This window comes from Nicotiana sylvestris, chromosome 4 (genome assembly GCF_000393655.2).
Source record: "Nicotiana sylvestris chromosome 4, ASM39365v2, whole genome shotgun sequence".
In the NCBI taxonomy this organism is placed as follows: Eukaryota; Viridiplantae; Streptophyta; class Magnoliopsida; order Solanales; family Solanaceae; genus Nicotiana; species Nicotiana sylvestris.
This window is the reverse complement of record NC_091060.1, coordinates 110,117,169-110,142,005: the sequence shown is the minus strand read 5'-3', so window position 1 is coordinate 110,142,005 and position 24,837 is coordinate 110,117,169. Positions and strand designations below refer to the sequence as shown.

Genomic DNA, 24,837 nt, shown 5'->3' with positions numbered 1-24,837 from the left:
TCAAAGTTTTGGGTATGTTCTAAATATCCCAAAACTCGTTTCATTGTCATCCAATAAGATTGACCTGGATTGCTCGTGTATCGGTTCAGTTTACTTATAGCAAAAGCTATATCTGGTCGTGTACAATTCATGATGTACATTAAGCATCCCAACACACGAGCTTAATCCAATTGTGATATGTTTTGGCCTTTGTTCTTTGCTAATGCAAGATTCACGTCAATTGGAGTCTTTGCAACTTTAAAGCCTAAGTGCTTGAATTTTTCAAGTACTGTCTTAATATAATGAGATTGTGACAATGCCAGACCTTGAGGAGTCTTTTGGATCTTAATCCCCAGAATTAAATCCGCAACTCCCAAGTCCTTCATATCAAACTTGCTAGTTAGCATACGCTTAGTCGCATTTATGTTGGCAATGTCATTACTCATTATCAGCATATCATCCACATATAGGCAAACAATGACTATGTGATTTGGAACATTTTTAATGTACACACATTTATCACATTCATTTATCTTAAAACCATTTGACAACATTGTTTGGTCAAATTTCGCATGCCATTGTTTGGGTGCTTGTTTTAGTCCGTAGAGGGAATTAACAAGTCTACATACCGTGTTTTCTTTACTTGGAACTACAAACCCTTCAGGTTGTTCCATGTAAATTTCTTCCTCCAAATCTCCATTTAAGAAGGCTGTCTTTACGTCCATTTGATAAATTTCAAGACCATAAACTGGAGCTAAAGCTACTAGCATTCGTATGGACGTAATTCTCGTCACTGGAGAATATGTATCAAAGTAGTCAAGACCTTCTGGTTGTCTATACCCTTTGACAACAAGTCTTGCTTTAAATTTATCAATAGTGCCATCATCTTTCATTTTTCTTTTAAAAATCCATTTTCACCCCAAAAGGTTTATTTCCAGGAGGAAGATCAACCAATTTCCATGTATAGTTGTTCAATATGAATTCTATTTCACTATGGAGGAGTATGATTCAATTGCTGGAGCTGCTGGAGTTTATTCCAATTTGGATGAGTTGTATGTTTTTAATCCTAAGGCTATATTGCCATGCTTTGTTGTCATTTACAAGGGTTTCTAGTGAGACAATTAGGTTGTTTTTTCCTTTCTCATTCTATGACATCAATATTTTTCATTTGTTTTGTTTAAATGAATGAAAATGTCAATAACTTCTCGTATATAATTTTTCTTAACTTATACTAGTATTTAAATTATATGTTTAAATTACCTTTGTCATCTTATAAGGCTATCACACTTTTAAACTGACAAATACTCTCCATTTTTCAGAATTGTATGCTTTTTATCTTATTAATTTATTTTGTGCAAAATTTTTGTTGTCTTCTTATCTCAAGTTGAATAATCAAAGCGTATATATGAAAAATAGGTAGTATATTATTATAATTGTAAACCTTCTTTTAGTTACTCTACCTCTCCAGGTAGGGATACGGGCAATGTAGCGTATGTTATTAAGTCTGTATTTGTAAATAATGATTCTGGAAATTAGAACGTTAACTTATAAACGTAAATATAAATGATATAAATGAACCAGAAATTAATTCGAGCCCACTAAATTCACAGTGTTTCCTTAAGAAATTTTATTCCCTCCTAGTACCCAAGGTTATGGATTATTTGCTCCCAGGATAGAACGAATTACACACTGGTGTAGCGGTACTTCAAACCCCAGTATTTCAGCGAACACAAAGTTCGGCAGCAAATCACACTTACGGTTGCTTTGTTTGTAGTTTAAAACAATGCAGAACAAGGGAGGAAAACTCAGAAGTCGAATGGAAATTCTGAGAGGAAGGAATGCAAATTATAGCCAACGTTGAGTTTTCGGTGAAGAGAAGATCAATAGCTCTCAATTCTGTTTTGGTGTGTTTTTCTCTAACTGCTACTGTTCATATTTATAGCAGTCAGTTGTGAGACCCGCCCCCTCTGCATGGTGGAGCATGCACTAGCTTGTTATGGAGCAAGCCATGGTGGAGCATGCACTAGCTTGTTATGGAGCAAGCACTTAGCCATGGTGGGAGGAGCACTAGGCGGCTTCTATTGCAACTGGTGGTACAATACACAGATTGGAACATATCCAATTAATATCTACTATTAACAAATAAATTTGGTCCAAAAAATTAATCAATCAATCGATCATTTGACCGAATCCGAAGCCAAGTCGAAGCCGAAGCCGAAGCCGTAGCCGAGCCGAGCGACAACGACGGCGCAAGGCTTGTTTTCTTCTTAACTCTTTAAGAGATACATGAAGTGCATTTGTATATAAACCCACCAAACTCCTTTTCCTCTACCAATGGGGGACAATGTCTCATTAAAAGGAGAGAAAAATTTAAAATTTTACTCAAAATTTTCATTTCCTCCATTTCCCATTCACCCTCTTTTTAATACCTTTCTATATTAAACAGAAACTCAACAGAGTATAGTTACTGGGTTCCCGGGAACCCGATAACTTTTGCGGAGACCCTGTATTTTTATTAAAAAATTCATTAAATATCTATTAATAAATAATTGTGAACCCAATTATTATTGTATTCTAATTTAAGATTACAATAGGAACCCATAAACTTCAAATTCTAGATCCGCCTCTGAATAGGGGTAAGGTCTGCATACATACTACTCTGCCCAGACCCCACATATGGGATTATACTGGGTATGTTGTTGTTGTAAACCTTCTTTTAGTTAAACTTTAGATAACTATAAATGCCATAAGCATTCCAGAAGAATTTATTTTAAATATTTTTTAAAATATATTTTTTAATCAAAGACAAACAAGTTAATTAGATGCTCCATTAGTAATGCCAGGGGTGTACATGAACCGGGTTAGTTCGGTTTTTTTCTAAACCAAACCAAACCAACTTTATCGGTTTGGATTGATTGGGTTTTTCGGGTTTTCGAGTTTTTTTTGTTACATGAATATTATTTCAATCTTACTTTGTTAAAATTATAGATAAAGTTTTGATAAGTGAATATATGTTTAGTAAATATGGAAAAAAAATTGACAAACATATGATCTATTAAAATATTCTAATGAGAGAATTTTTTTAGTAACACATGATAGCTATTTTCTTAGTCGTCTAACAATAATTTTTCGTTAATTTACGCTTTCAAGGTTAATACATGAGAGGATCCCAAATATTTCTACATTTTCTAAAGAAAATTCATTATAAAGTCTTAAAAATATAAATAAAATTTATATATTTATATGTTTGTTTGGTTCAGGTTTTTTTACTTAATACCAAACTAAGTCAAACCAAACCTAGTTGGGTTTTTTAATCAGTTTGGTTTGATTTTTCGGTTTGGTACGGTTTTCCGGTTCGATTTGAACACCCCTAAGTAATGGTTTACATACTCCCAATTTTGAAATGTACGGAGTTCAATTTTATTGTGGTATCAAGATAAGAGTTAAATTTGGTAAGTATAAATGTATTAACCTTTATAAAATTCCAAATTATCATTAAATCAAGTGCAAATTGGTTGAACTGTTCTGTGCTATCCGCCTCTCCCTTTTACAATTGTCCCTCTGAACAAATTAATTAGGAAATCGATATCATCGGCAGGAAATATTATAACGCATATTTTAGAAATCAAATGCAAAATAATTCTCCAAATCGCAAGGTGAATTTTTGAAAATTAAATTAGATTTCTCATTTAGTACTCTCTTTGCGTTACTATAACTTTAATTTTACCCTACATAATTTAACTTCTAGCGAACCAAATTATATAATTAATTCACAGTACCCAACCACCGAGTAGGCTAATTTACCCTCAACTCAATAATTTGGGATTACCTAGGTAATGGGTAGTGCAATTGCATCATCAATAGACCCATTTGACCTGCCCATATAATTTGAAATATTTGCACGTCAGGTTTAATTATTTATTAATGTTAAAAATAAAATTAAGTTAGTAAAAGTATGCACTTCCTAACCGTTTAAACTTTTAGATGAAATGATTGTACGTATCAGTAGACAAGTTTTGGATTCGAATCTTGCCGTCACCTATTATCAAAAGAATTTTACGTGTGCTTGGCCATGAAGAAGAATCAGGTATGCACGTGATGAGCCGTGCTTAAGTGCATTCTATCTCAAGTTATCAATTTTAGACTTAGAGATTATCCCTTTGTTGACCAAAAGGCACAAATTTCGAGGAGGTGTTCTTGCTTCATCCAGGAGTCATGAGAAGCTTTAAAGATGAGAATCCCATGGTCAAAATTCACAATCTCTATTTAAATATAAAATTCTTAGGTCAAATCCCAAGTGTTTGGATAAAAAAGGGCCCCAAATCCGACTAACCCTTAAAATGTTGATTCAACCAAACCATTTCAAACATCACTTAATTTATCAAACATATAGTCATAAACCATGCATATATAGGAACACATGTAACGGCAGAAATTCATATATACAATTAGTAGGAGCTATCGTGGCCAACGGATGGCCGGATAGAAGAGGAGTTTTTGTTAGTTTATTCATTTAGTTTTTCCAAGTGTTTTTCTTGTTCTTTCTTCGTCTAACAGTAAAACTAATGCTAATTTTCTCTATGATTGCAGGTTTCTGCTCGCCATATTGGGCCAACCAGATGTTAGGCATGTCTATCTTGAAGAAAATCAAGTGGCGCACACACTGGTGCAGTTTGGGAACAAATGTAACTCGCATATTGATGTTGAGTGTGACGAACACTTCTGGAGTAAACCATCTTTATTTGCTTTCTTTACTTTCTGTAAAAACTTACTAGGGATTGTTTCGTTAAAATCAATCCCGCACTGTAATAACTTTCTTTGCATAATAATAAATTCAGCCTCTTCTAGCGAAAAAAACTTTTAAGAACCATATTCAAGTCAGGGTCCACCGATAGACTAACGTGAGATTGTCTTTCATGAGTGTCATCAAGGCATGCAATTGGATACCAACTACTACAGGTTGAGGTATTCATGGACCAAGAAATGCATGGGGAAAGTACCCTCCTATGATAGAGTCCGGAACCAAAATGTGGTTCTTTTGGACTCAAACTACAAAAATAGGTGGTAAAAAAAAAAGACCTTTTTATATATAGCGCCATAATACCTGGCGCTATATACTAACAGTAACGACACCGTTAAGGTATAACGCCATGTATTGTGACGTTATGCTGTAAAAGCTGACATGGCCAGGTATAGCGCCACAATACCTGGCGCTATATATACAACATTAATGTATAGCGCCAGGTATATACATCATTACGATATCAAGCTATTGATAATTATGTATAGTCGCGTCCATGTCGTCAACTGTAAACTATCATTAATAATTATGTGTTTTTTATTATAATTTAAATTCATATTTTTTAATAACTTAATTGTACAAATTATATATATATATATATATATATATATATATATAATAATGTATTTTTATTATAATTTAAATTCATATTTTTTAATAACTTAATTGTACAAATTATATATATATATATATATATCATTAATAATTATGTGTTTTTTATAATTTAAATTCATATTTTTAAATAACTTAATTGTACAAATTATATATATATATATATATATATATATATATATATATAATAATGTGTTTTTATTATAATTTAAACTCATATTTTTTAATAACTTAATTATATATATATATATATATATATATATATAATTATGTATTTTTATTATAATTTAAATTATTATTTTTTAATAACTTAATTTTACAAATTATATATATATATATATATATATATATATATATAATTATGTGTTTTATTATAATTTAAATTTATATTTTATAATAACTTAATTGTACAAATTATATATATATATATATATATATATATAAATATATATATGTGTTTTTATTATAATTTAAATTCATATTTTATAATAAATTAATTGTACAAATTATATATATATATATATATATGTATGTACAAATTATATATATATATATATATATAATAATGTGTTTTTATTATAATTTAAATTCATATTTTTTAATAACTTAATTGTACAAATTATATATATATATATATATAATGTGTTTTTATTATAATTTAAATTCATATTTTTTAATAACTTAATTGTACAAATTACTATTTATGTGTGTTGATACAATTATTAACTTAATTGTACAAAGTTTGTATTTTCAACTACCAATATAAGATACTTAAACAAAAGGAATTCTAAGCTAAAATACTACACATTACTACTCTACAAGGCTCTAAATTCTACTACGCTATAAGGGTCTACGTTTTACTACGCTAAAAAGGTCTGGATTTTACTACGCTAAAAAATAATCTAAACTAATCATAAACAACAAATAAATTTAATTGCAAATAAAATACAAAACGGAATGAAAAAACATATATATAAATCAGGATATTAACAGACAAATTTATTTTACTAATTTATATTTTTTTAGAAAACACTAATATTAAATCCGGATAAATTTAATATGCTAGTTTCGAAAAAAACACAAACCGAAATAGAACACATTCAAATCAAATAATATACATTATTATAAATGTTTCAATTTAAAATAAATCAAAATACCTCGATTTAGAATTTTGGCAAAGCAAAAAGATTGAAATTTTGACTACGGAATTGTGAATCAACAATAGCACGAAACTCTACTCGAATGTGGGACCCTTTTTCTTCGAGTTTTATGTGTCGGGGGGACCCAATTTTTATTTTTTTTTAAAGAAAATGGCAGAAACGGTGGGGGGCCAAGAAGAGGGGAAGGGTTTTAAAATAATGGTGAATGGAATCGGAGAAGAAGAAGGAGGGGTATAAAAAATCTATGTATAGCGCCACTATACCTGGCACTATACATTAATGTTGTATATATAACGCCAGATATTGTGGCGCTATACCTGACCATGTCAGCTTTTACAGTATAACGCCACAATACCTGGCGCTATACATTAACGGTTCCGTTACTGTTAGTATATAGCGCCAGGTATTATGACGCTATATATAAAAAAGTCTTTTTTTTACCACCTATTTGTCTAGTTTGAGCCCAAAAAATAACATTTTGGTTCCGACTCCCCTATGATACCCACGATTTTATCGTCTGTTTACTTTTTCATATTTTGAATTTTCTTACTGAAAATATTGACTTTAACTATGATGTGATGTTTGCTCTCAATTGCTAGTTTAATATTCTTTTCTATCGCCACTAATATGTCATATTCGTCAAATTAAAATTTTAAGTTTCATACTAAATCAAACACCGACTTATAAAATAAAATGAACGACACAACTTTTTTCAGCTTAGTAAGTGTGGTATCCAAAATCGGACATATTAATAGCTAGTTTGGACATAAGAAATTTTTCACTTTTTTTCGAAAAAATTTCATTTTTTTTTAAATCAGCGTTTGGTCATAAAATTTTCAATTTTCACTTGAAAATGTATTTTGGAATTTTTTGACAATTTGAAAAACTCCCAAAAGTTGTTTTTCAAAATTTTCACTCAGATCACTCACAAAACTTCAAAAACAATCCAAAATTATATTCATATTCAAACACAATTTTTTTTTCAAATATTATTTTTACTTAAATTTTTTTTTTTACTTTTTTTTTGAATTTTACAATTCTTATGTCCAAACGCCCACATAATGTAGGCAACATGGATACTTCAGTACCTTAAATAGAGAAAGTAGAGAGGTTTATGCTCTGTGCTTGTCTTTTAGCCTGGATTTATGGTCGCGCATGACTTCTTCGGTTCTCGTTACGTTTCCATCGTCCCTTTGTTTTTGGGAGTAGAGATTTCATTTCTTTCTTATTACTATATTATTGACTCTTCTTTTGTACTACTTATTAGCTGATGATTTGGACATGATGACTTGTTTGACTAAAGTTGGGCAATGAGGCATGGGTTGTCTTAAAGTTTACGCAACTTATCGAATCACTTAATTACCTATTACTATGTGTTTTACTATCTTTGGGTTCATGGGGAAGTCAATATAATCATTTTAATATTATTATTGTTGTCTGGAAATAAATAATGTCAAGCTTTGGACCCCAAAAATTGTCTAGCTAACTTTTAATGGAGAAACTCATCTTCTAACTCGTTCCAGCTCGCAAAATGAGCAAGTTAAAATGCGATGTTATCTTTTGATCGTGTGCCAAATCATACGTTCTTTTCATATTAAATAACGTTACATTAATAGTATTGTATGCTTATGGGTATCCAAAGCTTGGACTAGCTTGGTTTTGAATATATCAAATATATATATATATATATATAAGAAGTTGTTGAATTACCTCGAAGACGAACGAGTACTGCTGAATACTTTCGTCGAGCCTCCTGAATCACGAATCAGATTGCTCTAAAATGATCTGAAGATATATAACATTGTTCGTATATTTTATATATAGTTACACATCAGTACGACAACTTTCCTCCTTAATATCAATCAACAACTCGCAACAATAGAAGACATGACTATTTGATACTCACCCTAACTTTTCAGTATGCATGATTTATGCAGTATGCATCTAAATTTTTCGTAATCCTAATTATCCCTAACTTGACTATTTGATACTCACCCTTGCTTTTGAAAACATTACGAATGTCATGAATTTCTACAATATTGGGATATTGGATTTATAAAAATGTTGAGCTGCTTGAATTCAAGGATTGACGTTATACCAAGTGTTATGTTGTCGCTGGTGATCAAGATTTATAGGGTTGAGACTCGTTGCTTTTGATGCTTTTTAAATAATATACAGCTCCCACGAGCCTCACTGGATTGGCAAAAACTGTGTGCTTATCTTGTGAATCAATCATAATAACATGAATTATTCATATAGCTATTTCATACTCCAGATGTCTTGATTTACCATTGTATACTTGGCAATAAGCTCTTGATGATATTGCTTGATAATCATAATAAACTGGCGTACAATCTGCAACGACTAATCCTTAACAAAATCTCTTTTTTTTAACCTATAAATGCAGGCTAAATGAAGAGGAAGTTCACTTAACTTAACAAGGCTAAAAACTCGTTGAGACTTCTCCCAAGCTCTCATAAGCATTTTGAAGAATAACAAGCAGCCGGGTGGACTAAGCTCCTGCTATGAGCCGGGTTAGGGGAAGAGTCGAACCACAAGGGTCTATTAATTGTACACAATCTTACCATGCATTTTTTCAAGAGGCTGTTTTCACGGTTCGAACCTGTAACCTCTTGGTCATATGGCAGCAACTTTACCAGTTGCGCCAAGGCTCCCCTTCCAATGAAGAATAACAAGCACATAAAACAAAAAGGGTGTGGATTATTCGGATCAAACAGAAAAATCAAATCGAACCAGTTTATTTATGTTAAGCTGTTTCACTTTAGGTTTTAAAAAAATAAAAATCAAAAAATCGATTATATATATATATAACACATTGTGATTCTTGGTATCTGCTCGGTAAAGAAATTAACTTGCTTTAAATAATGCCTACATTTATGATATTCGGCGTGCAAGCTTATTGTTGTTGGCTGTGGCATTATGCTTTTATAGAGATAAGTTGGCCCGAGAAAAAGAAAAAAATTGACTTTTTAAAGTCAATAAAAGATCATATAATAAAGCAGCAACAGAAGTGTTTGGCTATCTCATCAAAATATATATAATTATCTTATCAATACTAACTTTTAAAATCATATGAATTGAATTTTGAAAAAATAGTTAAGAGATTTGACAGGAATACTTCTCCTTCTTTATAATAGTTATTAATATAATTATTCAATTACATTAGATTCATATTATCTTACTCCATCCGTTTCAAAAAGAATGAATATTTTACTATTTTGGGAATCAAATAAGGTTATTTTACCATGTCTTTTGCAATTAGTTTTTGAATATTTTGAATTGTTAAGTATCGTGACTTCTAGAACTTTAATCTATGTCTAAATTCACACCAAGATTAAATCAAATTAACCCTCATACTTCGAAAAGGTTCAAACAAATTGAAACAGAAGGAGTATATGATATAACAGAATAACCGAAAAATCAAGCCGAAAAAGAAAAAACCCAAACCTAACCAAATTTACTTTGGTTCGAATTGGATGATACTTTTTTTCAAAATCAAAAACTGAAAAGAGAAACAACATAATGCAAAGCAAACCAAAAAAACCGAATGACCCAAATAAGTTAGGGTCATATGAATTCTCACTAACCACGTTACTCGATTAAATCTCATCTCATGCCACAAATCAACACTATGATGCAAATTCTTTATTTATTTATTTATTTATTTCCCTGGGATACCACAGTCCCAACATTGGAGCTATAGGTGGATTACTTCATCGAATAGAAAAAGTATTACAAAATGCATTTGAAACGCAGGAGACCATATCTTGCTGCAAGTATAACATATAGTAATCCTAGCTTATGTAACAAAGAGACCATACACTAACTAAAAAAAGAAAGATGTATGTTTTCCCAACTCTAATGTAAGGAAATGAAGCTGATGCATCTAAAAGCTTCCTGACTTGAGTAGGTAATTCGGTGAAGCTATTGAAGAACAGATAATGTTGCATCTCAAATCCACTACTGAAGGAGAATCAAAAAAGATGACATGGATATAAATAATAAGAAAATTAACTTTTTTTTACAAGTTTGTTGAAATTGCAGCCATCTCTATCCAAATGGCTTGTTCATTCTACATCTCTCAATTCAATTCGATATTTTAACACGATTTCTGAGCTAAAAAGACTAAAAACCGGAAGTATAAATTAGCCTGAGCAGTGAGCATTACTACAGATGAAAATGGCATTATGCATTTTGCAGAACATTTTACCAACACGTGCACACACATAGGAGTCGTTTCCTGGGCAAAGTTACAACAGTTCTTCACCTATTATCTGCAAGCCACTTCAAGAAATCAAAACCAGGTGGCAATCGCCACGTTGTTTCGAATAGTTTTAGCATACACAGCGGTAACTCGGCAGAAGGCTTCAAAGATGAAGACCCTTGTAACTGCCAAAAATCATAAAGAACCTAGGAACCAAAGAAGGCTTAATGCGTAAATCATCTTTAACATTACATCTTTGTGCCTCTTTCTGTGTTTCCCAACTGTTTTTGGAGTTGAAGACAGAGTGCTGACACATCACACAGCAACTTCTGGTATTGGCATACAGTTAATGCCTCATGAGATATTTGACTGGGGTGCACTAGTAAATTTTGGAGTTGCATACATAGCATCGATGCCTTTCCATCATTTTCACATGATTTAGCAATTAACTGAAGCAGTGTACAGCTTTGCTCCGGAGGAGCAGGTAACTGTGGCGGAACAGGGGGAACAAGGAAAGGATGTTGGAGTAGTTGAGGAATCCTCCATCTTTCATTTCGGTCCCATGCTAGACACTTCTTCATAAGATCAAGTAGCCAGGGGTTGGACAAAGGTTCATATGTGATTTCATGGTTTGGATCCGTTATAACTTTGAATTTCGCCCAGAAAGTTTTGTATTCTGCAAAGGGTGTTCTCCCATAAACCATTTGGTAAAGGATACATCCTAATGACCAGATATCTGAGGGCCGACCACACTTAATGGTATTGCCATTTGCATCTGTCTCATTACACATAAAGGCTTCAGGGGACATGTAGCTTAAAGTACCCACCTGTATAAGAATTAACATCCACTAAGAAAGCAAGGATGAAGTTGACATTGTTGATAACCATGTTTTTATCTTCCTTTTGGAAGTACACTTATTTCTTTTAGCTGCCGGGGTGAGGCAATCAGATGCATTCCATGTAAATCATAAAGCAAAAGAGTGGAATACCTGTGAATCACGTTGGATGTTGGTTGTGTCACTCATTATAGCCTTCGCTATACCAAAATCAATCAGCTTTAGTGAGCCTCGGACAAGAAGGAAATTAGCTGGCTTTAGGTCCGAGTGGACTATCCGTTCCTCATGTATGGTGTTAACAGCAAGAAGTATTTGCTGCAAAGTATGTTAAGAACTTTTGAGTGCAATTCAAAAATATTAAACTTTTACCAGATTCACAAAACCACATAATGTACTACATACAACAGTAGAAAATGAGAATAAGTATTGGTCTTACTTTGAATTATAAGCTTTTGTTGAGGGCGAACAACAACAACTAGGTATAGAGGTGGGTATTGAAAGATTTTCTTTCAGTACCCTAAAAAACCATAAACCAAAAAGGTTTGCAGATTGAGATAGAAAAAGCAATGATCTCAATTTTTGGAAAAGCAACTGACTAAAGATCCTTTGTTCTGTTGTTTATAGCATTTGCTTATGACATACAGGAACAGACTCCAAAATTGGACTGTATTTAAGTGATGGCCAGTCTCAGATAAGGCATTTTGCCCTAGGTCTGTCTCTAGGTTTGTGAATTTAAGTTGAATATGGAATTGCATACACCGTAAAATTGATAGAACAGAGTGAATAAAATGGGGAATGGATCAACTTTCCACCATTCATTTTGAAGGAGTACTAAAGAACGTTGAGGTTCAAGAGCTCATCAAGACATAATACTGAGAATGGTCATCGAAAGCACATTCCCAATAAGAGAACTTGGAACAGTATTTTATCTTCGCCAAAAGCCCGAGAAAGGTATTTTGGATCCCGTCGGTTTTGACCTTCATGAATATATGCTAAAACCACTGTTAGCAAAGAACAGCGCGTAAAAGGTATTCGCAAATGAGTCGATTTACCCCTCTGAGATTGTTACATCTTTCTAATGAGACCCTAGAATCTTGTGACCTCCTAAAATGCACGCTTATATCAATATGCAGGCATGAGATGTGAATGATGAAATGTTATAACTCTTTAAAAGCATAAGATGAATTACGGATTGAGCAACCTGAATTGTACACCAACCGAACGATAGCTGTAATCCTAATTGTTCCAGAATTAAATACTTAAACTGGAAGTACCATAATGATGTATATTGAAGTCAAACATAAATTAATATTGGCTTAACACATATTTTACCCCTCCACGGAAATTCCTTTTACACGCCTTTTCTTTGCAAGCATCCGTTTACACCTTAATTTGTAAGATTCGTGTCTAAAATCCTATGAACATCCTACGATCACTTTCTTCACGAAAGTCCACAACACGCACCACTCACGGCTCAATATGTGTCATAAAGTAAAAGAAAAAGCATACTTAAAAAGCAAACTAAAAATTTCCCCTTTATTTCTCTTTTTCTTCCTCCATTTCCAACCAACACAGGCAAGCTGATATTTTCCATTCCTAATTTTCAGTTTTCATTGTCCAACACCTTTAATCGCCCTTACCCAACTCCTAAAAAAAAGAAAAGAAAGAGGAGACAAACAAACGAAGAAAAGTGGAAAGGCCATTAATGCACATTGATTCGCTGCTGGGTGGTTTTTCCCTCAGAATAGCCCACATTACCAAGTCAGTAGAGCTTTATCTCATATCCCCTGTCAATTTACTTCCATGCATAGACCCCAAAGGCCTGAACATTTTTCAAACGCAGCAAAGCTGTATTGTTGACAAAACTCTGTTTCAAAGTCCAACAACGCAAAATTTCAGACTGAAAATCCCTTCTCTTTACAGCTAATATAGATGCGGAAAATGTCCTCCTGCATCACGAGTTCACCTCTGAATCATAATGCTCAAATGAATTGCAGCTTCAAACACATGGCAAGAAATTAAAGAAAGACGACCAGGAAGAAGAAGAAGAAGATAGCACGTTCCAGGATAAACAAATTTGCTTTTGACAAATTTCTGATGTGTGATTATAAAAGAGTTTATTTAATAGTGATGAAGAAAGTGAATATGATAACAAGATGATGCTTTCTCTTCAAGGAAACTTAAGTGAGATTATTAGGGTTTATTTAGTAGTGATGAAGAAGAGACTATTCTGTAGCATCATCTTCCTTCCTTGCCGCCCTTCTCCGACTGGTATTTGCCCCTCTATTTCAGTACTAGAATAATCATAAACAATGTTGGAAGAGACCCAAAATATCGATAGAGGGCATCTGGGGATTCAAAGAAAGAGAATTTCCTTGGTAATTTTTCATAAGTTTCTGGAAGGTAAAAATTTTCATCAAATAAACTCAGAAAACCATCAAATTCACAGGTAAAAAATGGGGAAGGAAAGGGAATTAAGGAAAAATGTATGTCTTAAACACGTGGCACTCAAATAAAGCCTCAGAGAGAAGGTTTCCGCTGTTATCTTGATTGTTTTATTCTCCATGCGCATGCCATATGTGGTTTTAGGGGGGCAATAGTTCCACTTTCACAAGTTGGGGGTTGTGTAAAAGGAAGTCGCTAAGAAAAGATTTGTAAAAGAATTTTCGTACAAGTTTAGGGGGTAAGGTATATACTAAAGGCATTAACATAGAATGCCGAAGTAAGATAGATGCAAGGGCATAGAAGAATTGGTTACAAGTTTATCATAAGACGAGAAATAAGTACACCTGTTAGCTAAAAAAGTAAAACTTGTTCACTTTGACTCAGAACAGGAAAAATTTAGGACCTGGAATTATTAAAGGAACAACTTAAGTTTAGGACAAGGAATCCACAGTAAAGTTAGGTCACGACAGCAACTCCACAATAATTTCTAACTGCAGTTAAAGGCGAAAAATAGAAGGAAATGACCTGCCAGTAAAATCGAAGCCAGTTTTCATCTATAATTGAATCCGAGTCATCTAGTTCCTTCCATTTTTGAGATAGCATATGAGCCAAATCAATTTCACCGTATTCGAGAACCATGTATATGTATCCGTCTTCTTTGACTCTGCTTTCATTATTACTCATCGAACCATTCATGACTTCATCTAGTAACCTCTTATCTGTGACCTAACAACAAAACGGACGTCAGTATTTGCTCAGAAACTAAACTGCAGATATCGAAAACCCCAGATAGTGACCCCCAACACCAAATACAGGCACATGAAATTCTAGCCTCATCAGTAAGCCTATACTTTAGGTTGAGTAGCTAAGCTAGCAATTTAAACACAATAATACCTGGAAACAATCAATCATTCTGTGTCAACCCAGCTTTTGTTTAATAAACCCATAAGATTTTAACTCTTCAAGACAAGAAGATCTGCCTATCAGCTTTTCAAAACTGTAGCTACTACAACATTACAGACTGAATGTTCTGAGTTAAAATCAAGAGAATCATCATGAATATTATGTAAATATTTTCCTAACGATTACATTATGGTCAAGAAAATCATTGAGATATATGACATAATATTTTCAATCCTGGGAATTAGGAAACTTTATGCTCATAATTACTATATAAGGAGTGCTAATGTTCATAATAAACTAACTTCAAAATGTTAGATATGTACATAATGTAGTCTTGTCCCATATTGGAATGGGAGTAGTATGTCCTTGTATAGTATAGCTATAAATAAGGACCTCTTGTATTGTATTGAACACACAATATCAATATATCATATTTTCTCCCGTGCCTTCTCACATGGTATCAGAGCTATCATGAGAGATTTATCGTTGTGCATAAATTCCAGCGATTCCGGGAAGTGAAATCAGTCACCGGAACCCTTTTTTCCGGCGACTTTTCAAAGTTGTTTTGCGTCTGCTTTGTCTCGGTTAGTGTTGTGCAAAATCCAACACTACCACAAGAGTAGTCACTGCCCGGCGACCAAACCCCAGTGAAAATCTCCGGCGGTAGTGTAGCGGTCGGAAGAAAATTTTCCGGTGAAGTTCTGACGTCGCGTGCGCCACCTTGCGGCCATTTTTTGGCGACGATTCTTCGGGACAGATTGTTCCCCTTGCAATTCCGAGCCTACCCATCCAGGTTACACCAAATTCCGACCACTTTTATATTTTTCCGGAGTGAACAATGATTTCAGAAGTGGACTTCCGGCCATTTTTTGAAAAAGTTTCTTCAGAACAGTTGGGTCGTCTGGTAATTTCGATCCTATCTCTACTGTTTTTATTTCATTCCGACCACTTTGAATTTTTCCGGCTGCTACAGTAATATTCCGAGAGCTACAGTATTTCTGGCGTGAACAGTGTTTTCCTGCTGTAAACAGTGCTTTCTCAGTGATTTCTTCAGTTTTCCCAAAGGAATTACTAATTTTCACTATTTCAAGTTAACCCTACTACTATTAATTGTAGCAACATGGGAACCGATACTTCGAATAGTCGGATGGTTTCTTTAGTAGATTATTTTGAATTTCTTCAGCACAAAGCAGGTAAGCAGACATCTTCTGAGATAGCTTCCGTTGTTCAAACAGGTAATAGCGTGACTTGTGTCTCTAAATCTTCATCATCTGAGTCTTGGGTCATTGATTCAGGTGCATCGAATCATATTTCTGGTAACAAATCTCTTTTCACTACTATTTCGTATTCTCAATCTCTTCCAAGAGTCACAATGGCCAATGGGTCTCAAACCATGGCAACTACAATAGGCCAAGCAAGCCCAATTCCTTCCTTACCTTTAGATTCAGTTCTTTATGTCCCTAATAGTTCTTTTAATCTCATAGCTGTTAGTCGCCCAGCCAAATCACTTAAATGTGTTGTTTTATTTCTTGATGACCATGTTTTTATACAGGAACGCAGTACAGGGCAGATCATTGGTACCGAGTATGAGTCAAATGGACTTTATTACCTTATCCTTGCTAAATCACATGGACTCACATCTTGTCTTCCTTCAACAACTTGTCCTGTTACTGATTCACCAGATTTATTACATAAACGGTTGGGACATCCTAGTTTGTCAAAACTTCAGAAAATGGTACCTGATTTATCTCACTTGTCAGCTCTAGAGTGTGTCTTGTCAGCTCGGTAAGCATACTCGCTCTCATTTTCCTCGACGTATTGATAATCGAGCAGAGTCACCTTTTACTTTAGTCTATTCATATGTTTGGGGTCCTAGTCGGGTCAGTTCTACCTTAGGATTCCGCTACTTTGTTAGTTTCATTGATGACTATTCTAAGTGCACCTGGATATTTTTGATAAAAAATCGATCTGAGTTGTTTTTTATTTTTTCCAGACCTTTCACGCTGAAATTCAAAATCAATTTGGGGTTTCTATTCGCATATTTCGTAGTGATAATGCCCGAGAGTATTTGTCTTCCCATTTCAGCAGTTTATGAAATCTCATGGGATTATTCATCAAACATCTTGTCCGTATACATCTCAACAAAATGGGGTAGCTGAAAGAAAGAATAAACATCTTATTGAAACTGCTCGTACCCTACTCATACAATCTCATGCTCCGTTGCGTTTTTGGGGGGATGCAGTTCTTACATCTTGCTATCTTATTAATCGTATGCCATCTTCAGCTATCCAGAACCAAGTTCCATCCTATGTTATGTTTCCCCACTTACCTTTGTTCTCTCTTCCACCTTGTGTCTTTGGAAGCACTTGTTTTGTCCATAACCTTGCTCCAGGAACAGATAAGTTAGCTCCCCATGCTCTTTAGTGCGTATTTCTTGGTTTCTCGAGAACACAAAAGGGGTATCGATGCTATTCTCCTGACCTCCAGCAGTACCTTATGTCCGCTGACATTACCTTCTTTGAAACCCAATCATACTTCACAGGTCCAAGTAATCACTTAGATATTTCTGAGGTACTACCAGTCTCTTCTTTTGGAGATTCAGTCACTATCTCATATCCATCTGCCTCTACATCTCCAGCTCCACCACCTATAGCTCCCGTTCCACCATCTATAGCTCTAGTTCCACCACCTATAGGTCCAATGCCTCCACATAATCCAGTTCAACCTTCTGCAGCTCCGCCACTCTTAACTTATCATCGCCGTCCACATCCAGCATCAGGCCCAGGTGATTCACGTCCTACATCAGATTTTGCACCTACTGCAGACTTGTCTCCTCTTAGTCAACCAATTGCACTCTGCAAGGTGTACGGTCCACACTTAATCCTAATCCCCACTATGTTGGTCTAAGTTATCATCGTCTGTCGTCACCTCATTATGCTTTTATATCTTTTTTGTCCACTGTTTCTATTCCCTAAGTCTACAGGTGAGGCACTATCTCATCCTGGATGGCGATAGGCTATGATTGACGAGATGTCTGCTTTACATGCGAGTGACACTTGGGAACTTGTTCCTCTTCCTGCAAGTAAGTCTACTGTTGGTTGTCGTTGGGTTTATGCAATCAAAGTCAGCCCGGATGGCCAGGTTGATCGGCTTAAGGCTCGTCCTGTTGCAAAAGGATATACTCAGATTTTTGGGCTTGATTATAGTGATACTTTCTCTCCCGTGGCTAAAGTAGCATTTGTTCGTCTTTTTTTGTCCATGGTTGTTGTACGTCATTGGCCTTTTTATCAGTTAGACATTAAGAATGCTTTTCTCCACGGTGATCTTAACGAGGAAGTTTATATGGAGCAACCACCTGGTTTTGTTGCTCAGAGGGAGTTTAGTGGTTGTGTATGCAGATTGCGCAGGTCACTATATGGTTTGAAACAGTCCTCTCGAGCCTGGTTTGGTAAGTTGAGCACAATTATTGAGGAGTTTGGCATGACTCATAGTGAGGCTGATCACTTTGTGTTTTATCAGCATTCTGCTCTGAATCTGTGTATTTATCTGGTGGTTTATGTTGATAATATTGTTATTACTGACAACGATCAGGATGATATTACTAATCTGAAGCAACATCTCTTTCAGCACTTCCAAACTAAGGATCTGGGCAGACTGAAGTATTTTCTAGGTATTGAGGTCGCTCAGTCTAGCTCAGGTATTGTTATTTCACAACGGAAGTATACCTTAGACATCCTTGAGGAGACTGGAATGATGGGTTGCAGACCTATTGACTCTCCTATGGATCCGAATGCTAAGCTTCTGCCTGGACAGGGGAGCCTCTTAGAGACCCTACGAGATATAGGAGGTTGGTTGGAAAATTGAATTACCTCACAGTGACTAGACCTGACATTTCTTTTCCAGTGAGTGTTGTAAGTTAGTTTATGGATTCTCCCTGTGATAATCACTGGGATGCAGTTGTTCGTATTCTTCGGTATATAAAGTCAGCTCCAGGCAAAGGATTACTATTTGAGGATCGAGGCCACAAGCAGATTGTTGGGTACACAGATGCTGATTGGCCAAGATCACCTTCTGATAAACGATCTATATATGGATATTGTGTTGTAGTAGGAGGTAATTTGGTCTCGTGGAAGAGCAAGAAACAAAATGTAATTGCTCGATCTAGCGCCGAAGCGGAATATCGAGTCATGGCTATGGCAACGTGTGAGTTAGTTTGGGTCAAGCAGTCGCTCAAGGAGTTAAAGTTCAGAGAAATCAGCAGGATGGAACTAGAGTGTGATAACCAAGCTGCTCTTCATATTGCGTCAAATCCGGTGTTCCATGAGAGGACTAAACACATTGAGATCGACTGTCACTTTGTCAGAGAAAAAATACTTTCAGGAGATATTGTTACAAAGTTTGTAAAGTCGAATGATCAACTAGCAGATATTTTCACTAAGTCTCTTACTGGTTCTCGTATTAGTTACATGTGTAACAAGCTCGGTACATATGATGTGTATACACCGGCTTGACGGGAGTGTTAGATATGTACATAATGTAGTCTTGTCCCACATTGGAATAAGAGTAATATGTCCTTGTATAGTATAGCTATAAATAAGGACCTCTTGTATTGTATTGAACACACAATATCAATATATCATATTTTCTCCCGTGCCTTCTCACACAAAAGAAGTGTTTTTTCTCTTTTTCTATCTTCTCATCCTTGTGTAGTTATCATCTCCCCTATGGAGCTGCTAAAGTCTTAACATGGAAATGTCCATTTCCAGATTGGACATTCATATAGCAGCACAAAAAACTTAACCACTCCCTCCATTTCAATTTATGTGTGACAATTTGACTTGGCACAAAATCAAAGAAAATAATGTGGCTATAAAAGCTTCTCATTAAGGGTAAAATGAAAAGTATAAAGTTAAATTGTTTCCAATATCATTTTTTTTTTTGGAATGGACTAATAAAGAAAGTGTGTCATACAAATTGAAATGGAGGGAGTATAAGTTTTCTTGAACATACACCAATAGTGATATGTATGAGAAAAAGAAATTTATAGCTTTACTTGAAACTAGCTTTCTAATTCCAGCATGTTTAAGTTTAACGTGGTCAATCCCAGGTGTATTCAACTTGTACACTATGAAGATAAGTTATGTGGGAACTGATATAGATTAGCATCCTTGAATTTTCTAGTTCTCACTTTAATCAGTACTAGTCTAAGAAGTTAAGGAATTCAAAAACATGTTCCCAGAGTGCCACCCTCTCCCCCTAAACTAAAAGCTTTTTTTTTTAATCTAATAAAGTTCCCAAATGCCTAAGTGATCTTATCAATCCAATGGTGAAGAATTATTGGATGATGCTCAATGTTGGATGATCTGCTTCACTTAAAGAAAAGCTTTTTTCTTCTTTCTTTTTTTTCTGTTTAGCAGACAATTAACACACGAAACTAGCTTGAACTGTGGAGAAACATTCCAGAAAGTAAGTGAATGAGTAGCAGAGAGACTAGATATATGCACTGTAAAGTTTAGCCAACATAAGAAGAGTAAAGTTGTAAGGAGATCAGACGGGACTGTAGTGTCTAAGAGCCAGCAATTCGAAGTCTAGGCTTGAGATTCGAAGAGAATGGTATGATAGACGAAGATGTAAGTAACACATAGTCAATATAGGATGATTGGAATGGAGAAATTCTATCATAAAGTTATGTGATAGGAAGATACCTACCAAAGTAAAATCAAGTATTATCAAAACACTAGTAAGACCGACAATGTTATATGGGATGAATGTTCGGCCTCTAAGATCCAACATATACACAAGATGTGTGTTGCACAAACATGGATGTCAAGATAGATATGCAATCATACAAGATTAGAAATTATCACAGTCGGCAGCAGGTGCAAATAGCACACATGGAGGATAAATGAGCAGAGAGAAGGTTGCTTGAGAAGCTTTTTTTCTTTTGGTATAAGGTAAGGTAGCTTGAGATGGTTTGATCATGTTCTACGTTCACCTCCAAATGCACTGGTTTGAGGTGTGAAACTATGGTGATTGAAGGTGCTAAAAGGGGATGAGATAAACCTAAAATCACATGGAAGGAGATTATCCTAAGAGAACTACAATCTCTTGGAATCCATGCAAGCTTAGCGGGGATACCAATTAGTTAGGATTAAAGCCTAGTCATGTAGATAGTCTTACGTTAGATCCAATATCCATTAGGAGACTTTAATCTCATTAGAGTTCGTACTGCAATAGTAGAAAATGTAGAGAACTTCTAGTGTTAGAAAGCCTAAGTTATTGATTAGCATCAGATTGAGACGAGTTTGAATGAGTGACATGGATAGTGAGAATTCATACAGTGGCCCTAGGTAGTTGGGATTGAGGGGCAGTTGTTGTTTACTTTTTAAGCATTTTTAAATTATGCAGCTTTTCCTAGAGGCTAGAGGTAATCCTTGGCAAATCCAACTGCTGTTACTATTTCTGTCAGCATGTTCACTGATGAGCAACTACCATCGCCGTCCTGTTGGCTACAGAATGTTTTCAATTGTTTCACCCATGAAATAACCACTTAATTTTGATTTTGTTTCCCTGATCTTTTCAACTAGAACATAAGCCAACAGCAGTAAACTTATCATTTTCGAAAGAAATCTTAAATGCCAATGCAAAGTACAAACCTCATAGTCAATTAGTTGAATAATGTTGTTCTTGCCCTTCAGTCTCTTTAAATACTCAATTTCCTGACAAAACCCATATGAAGTAGCATAGTCACGACCTTTAAGCTTGATTTTCTTCAAAGCATAAATTGAGCAATCTGATGCAATGACTTTGTGGACCTCACTACTTCCACCACTACCTATCTTTCCAAGCCTTTGGTAATGCTTTCCATTAACTTTGAAAAAAGTATCAGGATCATAACTTTTTTTACGAGAAGAAGATGGCGCCTTACTGCCTATGCTTTTTTCTTCCTTTTTAGACTTAGAAGGTTCCAACTTCACATTGGAAGATGAAACTTTTGACAAGGGAGCTTCTGATTGTATATCGGTGACACATTCTTTGGCTGAGTTATCTTCAAGAGGGGAAGTATCTTTAGGCATGTCACCTGTAATCGGCATACTACTCTTTTGTCCTTCAGCCAGATTAGGTCTCTTAAATTCTGAATCAGTTCCAATGGTAGAACTAGCTACTGCCACAGCAGTCTGATCAACTGAAAATCTGTTTTCATGCTTTGGAAAAGGATATGACGGCTGCATCTGATGTTCAGATTTAAGTTTAGGTTCCCCCAGAGACTCCATAGAGTTGCTCGTTAGATGAGGTTGAGAACAATAGGTTGTTGAGTTTAGCATGTGAGCAGATGTGGAGTTTATCAATGTTGTCGTAGTGCAAGATGACCCAACGACTGAAGCTTGAGTCATAGGATGGCTCAAATCACTCCGTAAGAAGTTCCTGAATTGGTGAATCTGATCTGCAGCTCCTAATGTTCTATTTTCCAATAGAGAAGAATTCCTGTTACCATCCACATCTGTGCTTTGGATATTTTGATCTCTCAAGACTTGGCTAGCAGCAGTCACAGCCTCCATCTGATTGCCTACATCCCAATCCATTTCTGCCAATGTAAGTGAATTCACATGAGATAACAAGCACTGTTCTAGTGACTGTTTGGTCATTGACACCTGCATAAAGCATATATCCTATGTACTATAATCTGCAAACTACTAAACTGACCTAGTTTACAGAGTAGATTAGCCAGTAAGACATCCTTTAGTTTGATAGATAAGCACTAAACAGATTATTCAGTCGATGAAATATGCAAAAGCTCAAGATATGTCTAATAGAAAAGATGGTCATATGCAGTGAAGTTAGAGGAGTTCATAAATGAAGCATACTATCACTACCCTGCGACTTGGAAGTGCTTTCAGCAGCAAAATGGACCCTCTTCTGCCCTTCAGCCAATAAAATATGTTCACACTCTGTAACCGAGGAAGCAGCTGTGATGTTGCTTCTACGACCAGTAAAGGATCTGGGTTGATCTCTCAAACTGTTGAAAGAATTATAATTCTCTTCATGTGCATCCACAGTGGAACCATATTCTGAAGGTAGCATCGCATCCTCTTGAGCTTCAACAGTAACAGAGCCAATGTTCTTTGGTTGTGAAATACATTCCATTAGCCTGTGACTCAGAGAAATCTCATCTTGGGTCTTCTTTGTATCAAGTGCACAATCTGTATTCAAAGTAGAGCCTTTTGAGGCTCCCCGCTGAGGAGCCACCGATCTCCTTGGCATAAGAACATTTGACTGCATTGTACCTAAAGAATTCTTATGTTAGATCTCTTGGCTTTTAAAGTTGTCTTTGTGTGGTGAATCAGAATGGCCAAGCTCCAAAATTTTGGGAGAAAGGAAAAAGACAAAATAAGACAAACCAAAACATAAAAGAAAAGAGAAAAGCTCTTGGAAGCCCAACTTTAGCTGAACAGAAAGCAATTTCCAAAAAGAATAAAACAAACATGAAACAGATGCAATTAAAATGGGAAAGGAGAACTTAAGTATGGTCAGAAAGGTACTGATGATCAAACCGTTGCTGGGAAGATAGTGAAATTTATAGTGATAAGATAAGGGGAAAGCAGAATTAATCAATATAACAATATATGTAGTAGTTTAATGGAAATAATGACTATGATGCCAATCATTAGAAAATAAGTGCCAGCCAAAAAGCACCATTGCTTTTCAGTTTCTAGCATCCTCATTAGCAGAAGGTTCCACTTTCAAGTGAAACATTTAGAAAGAGATTGAAAATGCATATGCATCAGGACGACAAGCAGTATGAGGTTTATCAAAAGAGAAACAGAAAAGCCTAAGACCGTGCAAATTAATAAAATAGAAATTATGAGAGCCAAGAATTTATACAAGGGGATCCTAAAGTGGCAACTTTTGAACTCCCTTTGCCACTACACTAGAATTTTCTCTTATGTCTAAGGGATTCAACAGCTTACTTTTTACCCCAGAAAATTGGTTTTTGCCTATTTGCACAGTATATCTTTTCCTTTCGTTTAATCTAGCTCCACTGCGCTCAATACTACAAAATTACCAAAAATTGATAGGACATGTCACCAGAAACCCTATAAGCTTACACTATAGAGATAAAAAGCCCTAAAACAGCCAAAACATTAGAAGAGATAATTATCACCCAAAAAAAAAAAGCCCTAAAAGTATTGGCAGCATCGAGAAATAGTTACCGAGCGGACGAGGGCGTTTGATGGCTTGAATGTGACGGATTAAATCCGACTGAGAAGATGAGGAAGATGAAGGCGTCGCTGTTGTAAACGAACGGCTGACGTTGGCGGATTCTGACGGACGAATGGAAATGGGCTTAGTCCCTGCTGCTGCTGGTTGGCGTTCTAGAAGGTTCGCCGTCTCACTTTCCATTGATCAATTGCGACTTGCATTTCTCTCCAATTTGTTCGCTACAGTAGTGCACAATTCGCTGATAGAAATATCGGTACATATCCGTGCATATCCATATATAAGAGAAATGAAAATTTAGATAGTGTTTAGTTTATGAAAATGGTGACGAATCTGTGGATCCATGAACACCACTGTGGAGAGAGAGAGAGAGAGATCTTAGAGCTTAGGTGAGAGAAAGGCTTTCGCATTAAGTTCAAAATGGCTTCTTGGCGCTCCACAAATGGGCTGCTTCCTTTGCACTTTGCGCCCTAGTGTCTGTCATTTTGCACTTTGCGCCCTATCCATTTTATGTTCAAGTTTCAACGTGTTCTATGGAGAAAATAATTCAAACGGCAAAAAATACCCCTCAGTTATGGAAAATAGATAACTTTAACCTTCATTTGAATTTGGTCTTAAATATCTGCTTCGGCGTCGTTTGTTACATAAATGAGGATA

At 35.3% G+C, this 24,837-nt stretch overlaps 1 protein-coding gene across 3 annotated transcripts; it reads right to left on the bottom strand.

Moving 5' to 3' along the window:
* Positions 1-10,572: 10,572 nt before the first annotated feature.
* Positions 10,573-24,699, bottom strand: LOC104223433 (serine/threonine-protein kinase MPS1). Of its 3 annotated transcripts, none has more exons than XM_009774874.2 (6): positions 24,174-24,695; positions 22,827-23,246; positions 21,618-22,546; positions 14,584-14,784; positions 11,767-11,928; positions 10,573-11,604 (listed from the first exon to the last, which is right to left on the bottom strand). In XM_009774874.2, exons 1-6 carry the CDS (start codon positions 24,361-24,363, stop codon positions 11,026-11,028), a joined length of 2,481 nt encoding a protein of 826 aa, XP_009773176.1. In that variant the 5' UTR covers positions 24,364-24,695; the 3' UTR covers positions 10,573-11,025. The 3 variants fall into 3 exon arrangements, with proteins under 3 accessions (XP_009773176.1, XP_009773177.1, XP_070028269.1); XM_009774875.2 differs by having other exon boundaries at positions 22,836-23,246; positions 24,174-24,694; XM_070172168.1 differs by lacking the exon at positions 14,584-14,784 and having other exon boundaries at positions 24,174-24,699.
* Between the last annotated feature and the right edge of the window lie 138 nt (positions 24,700-24,837).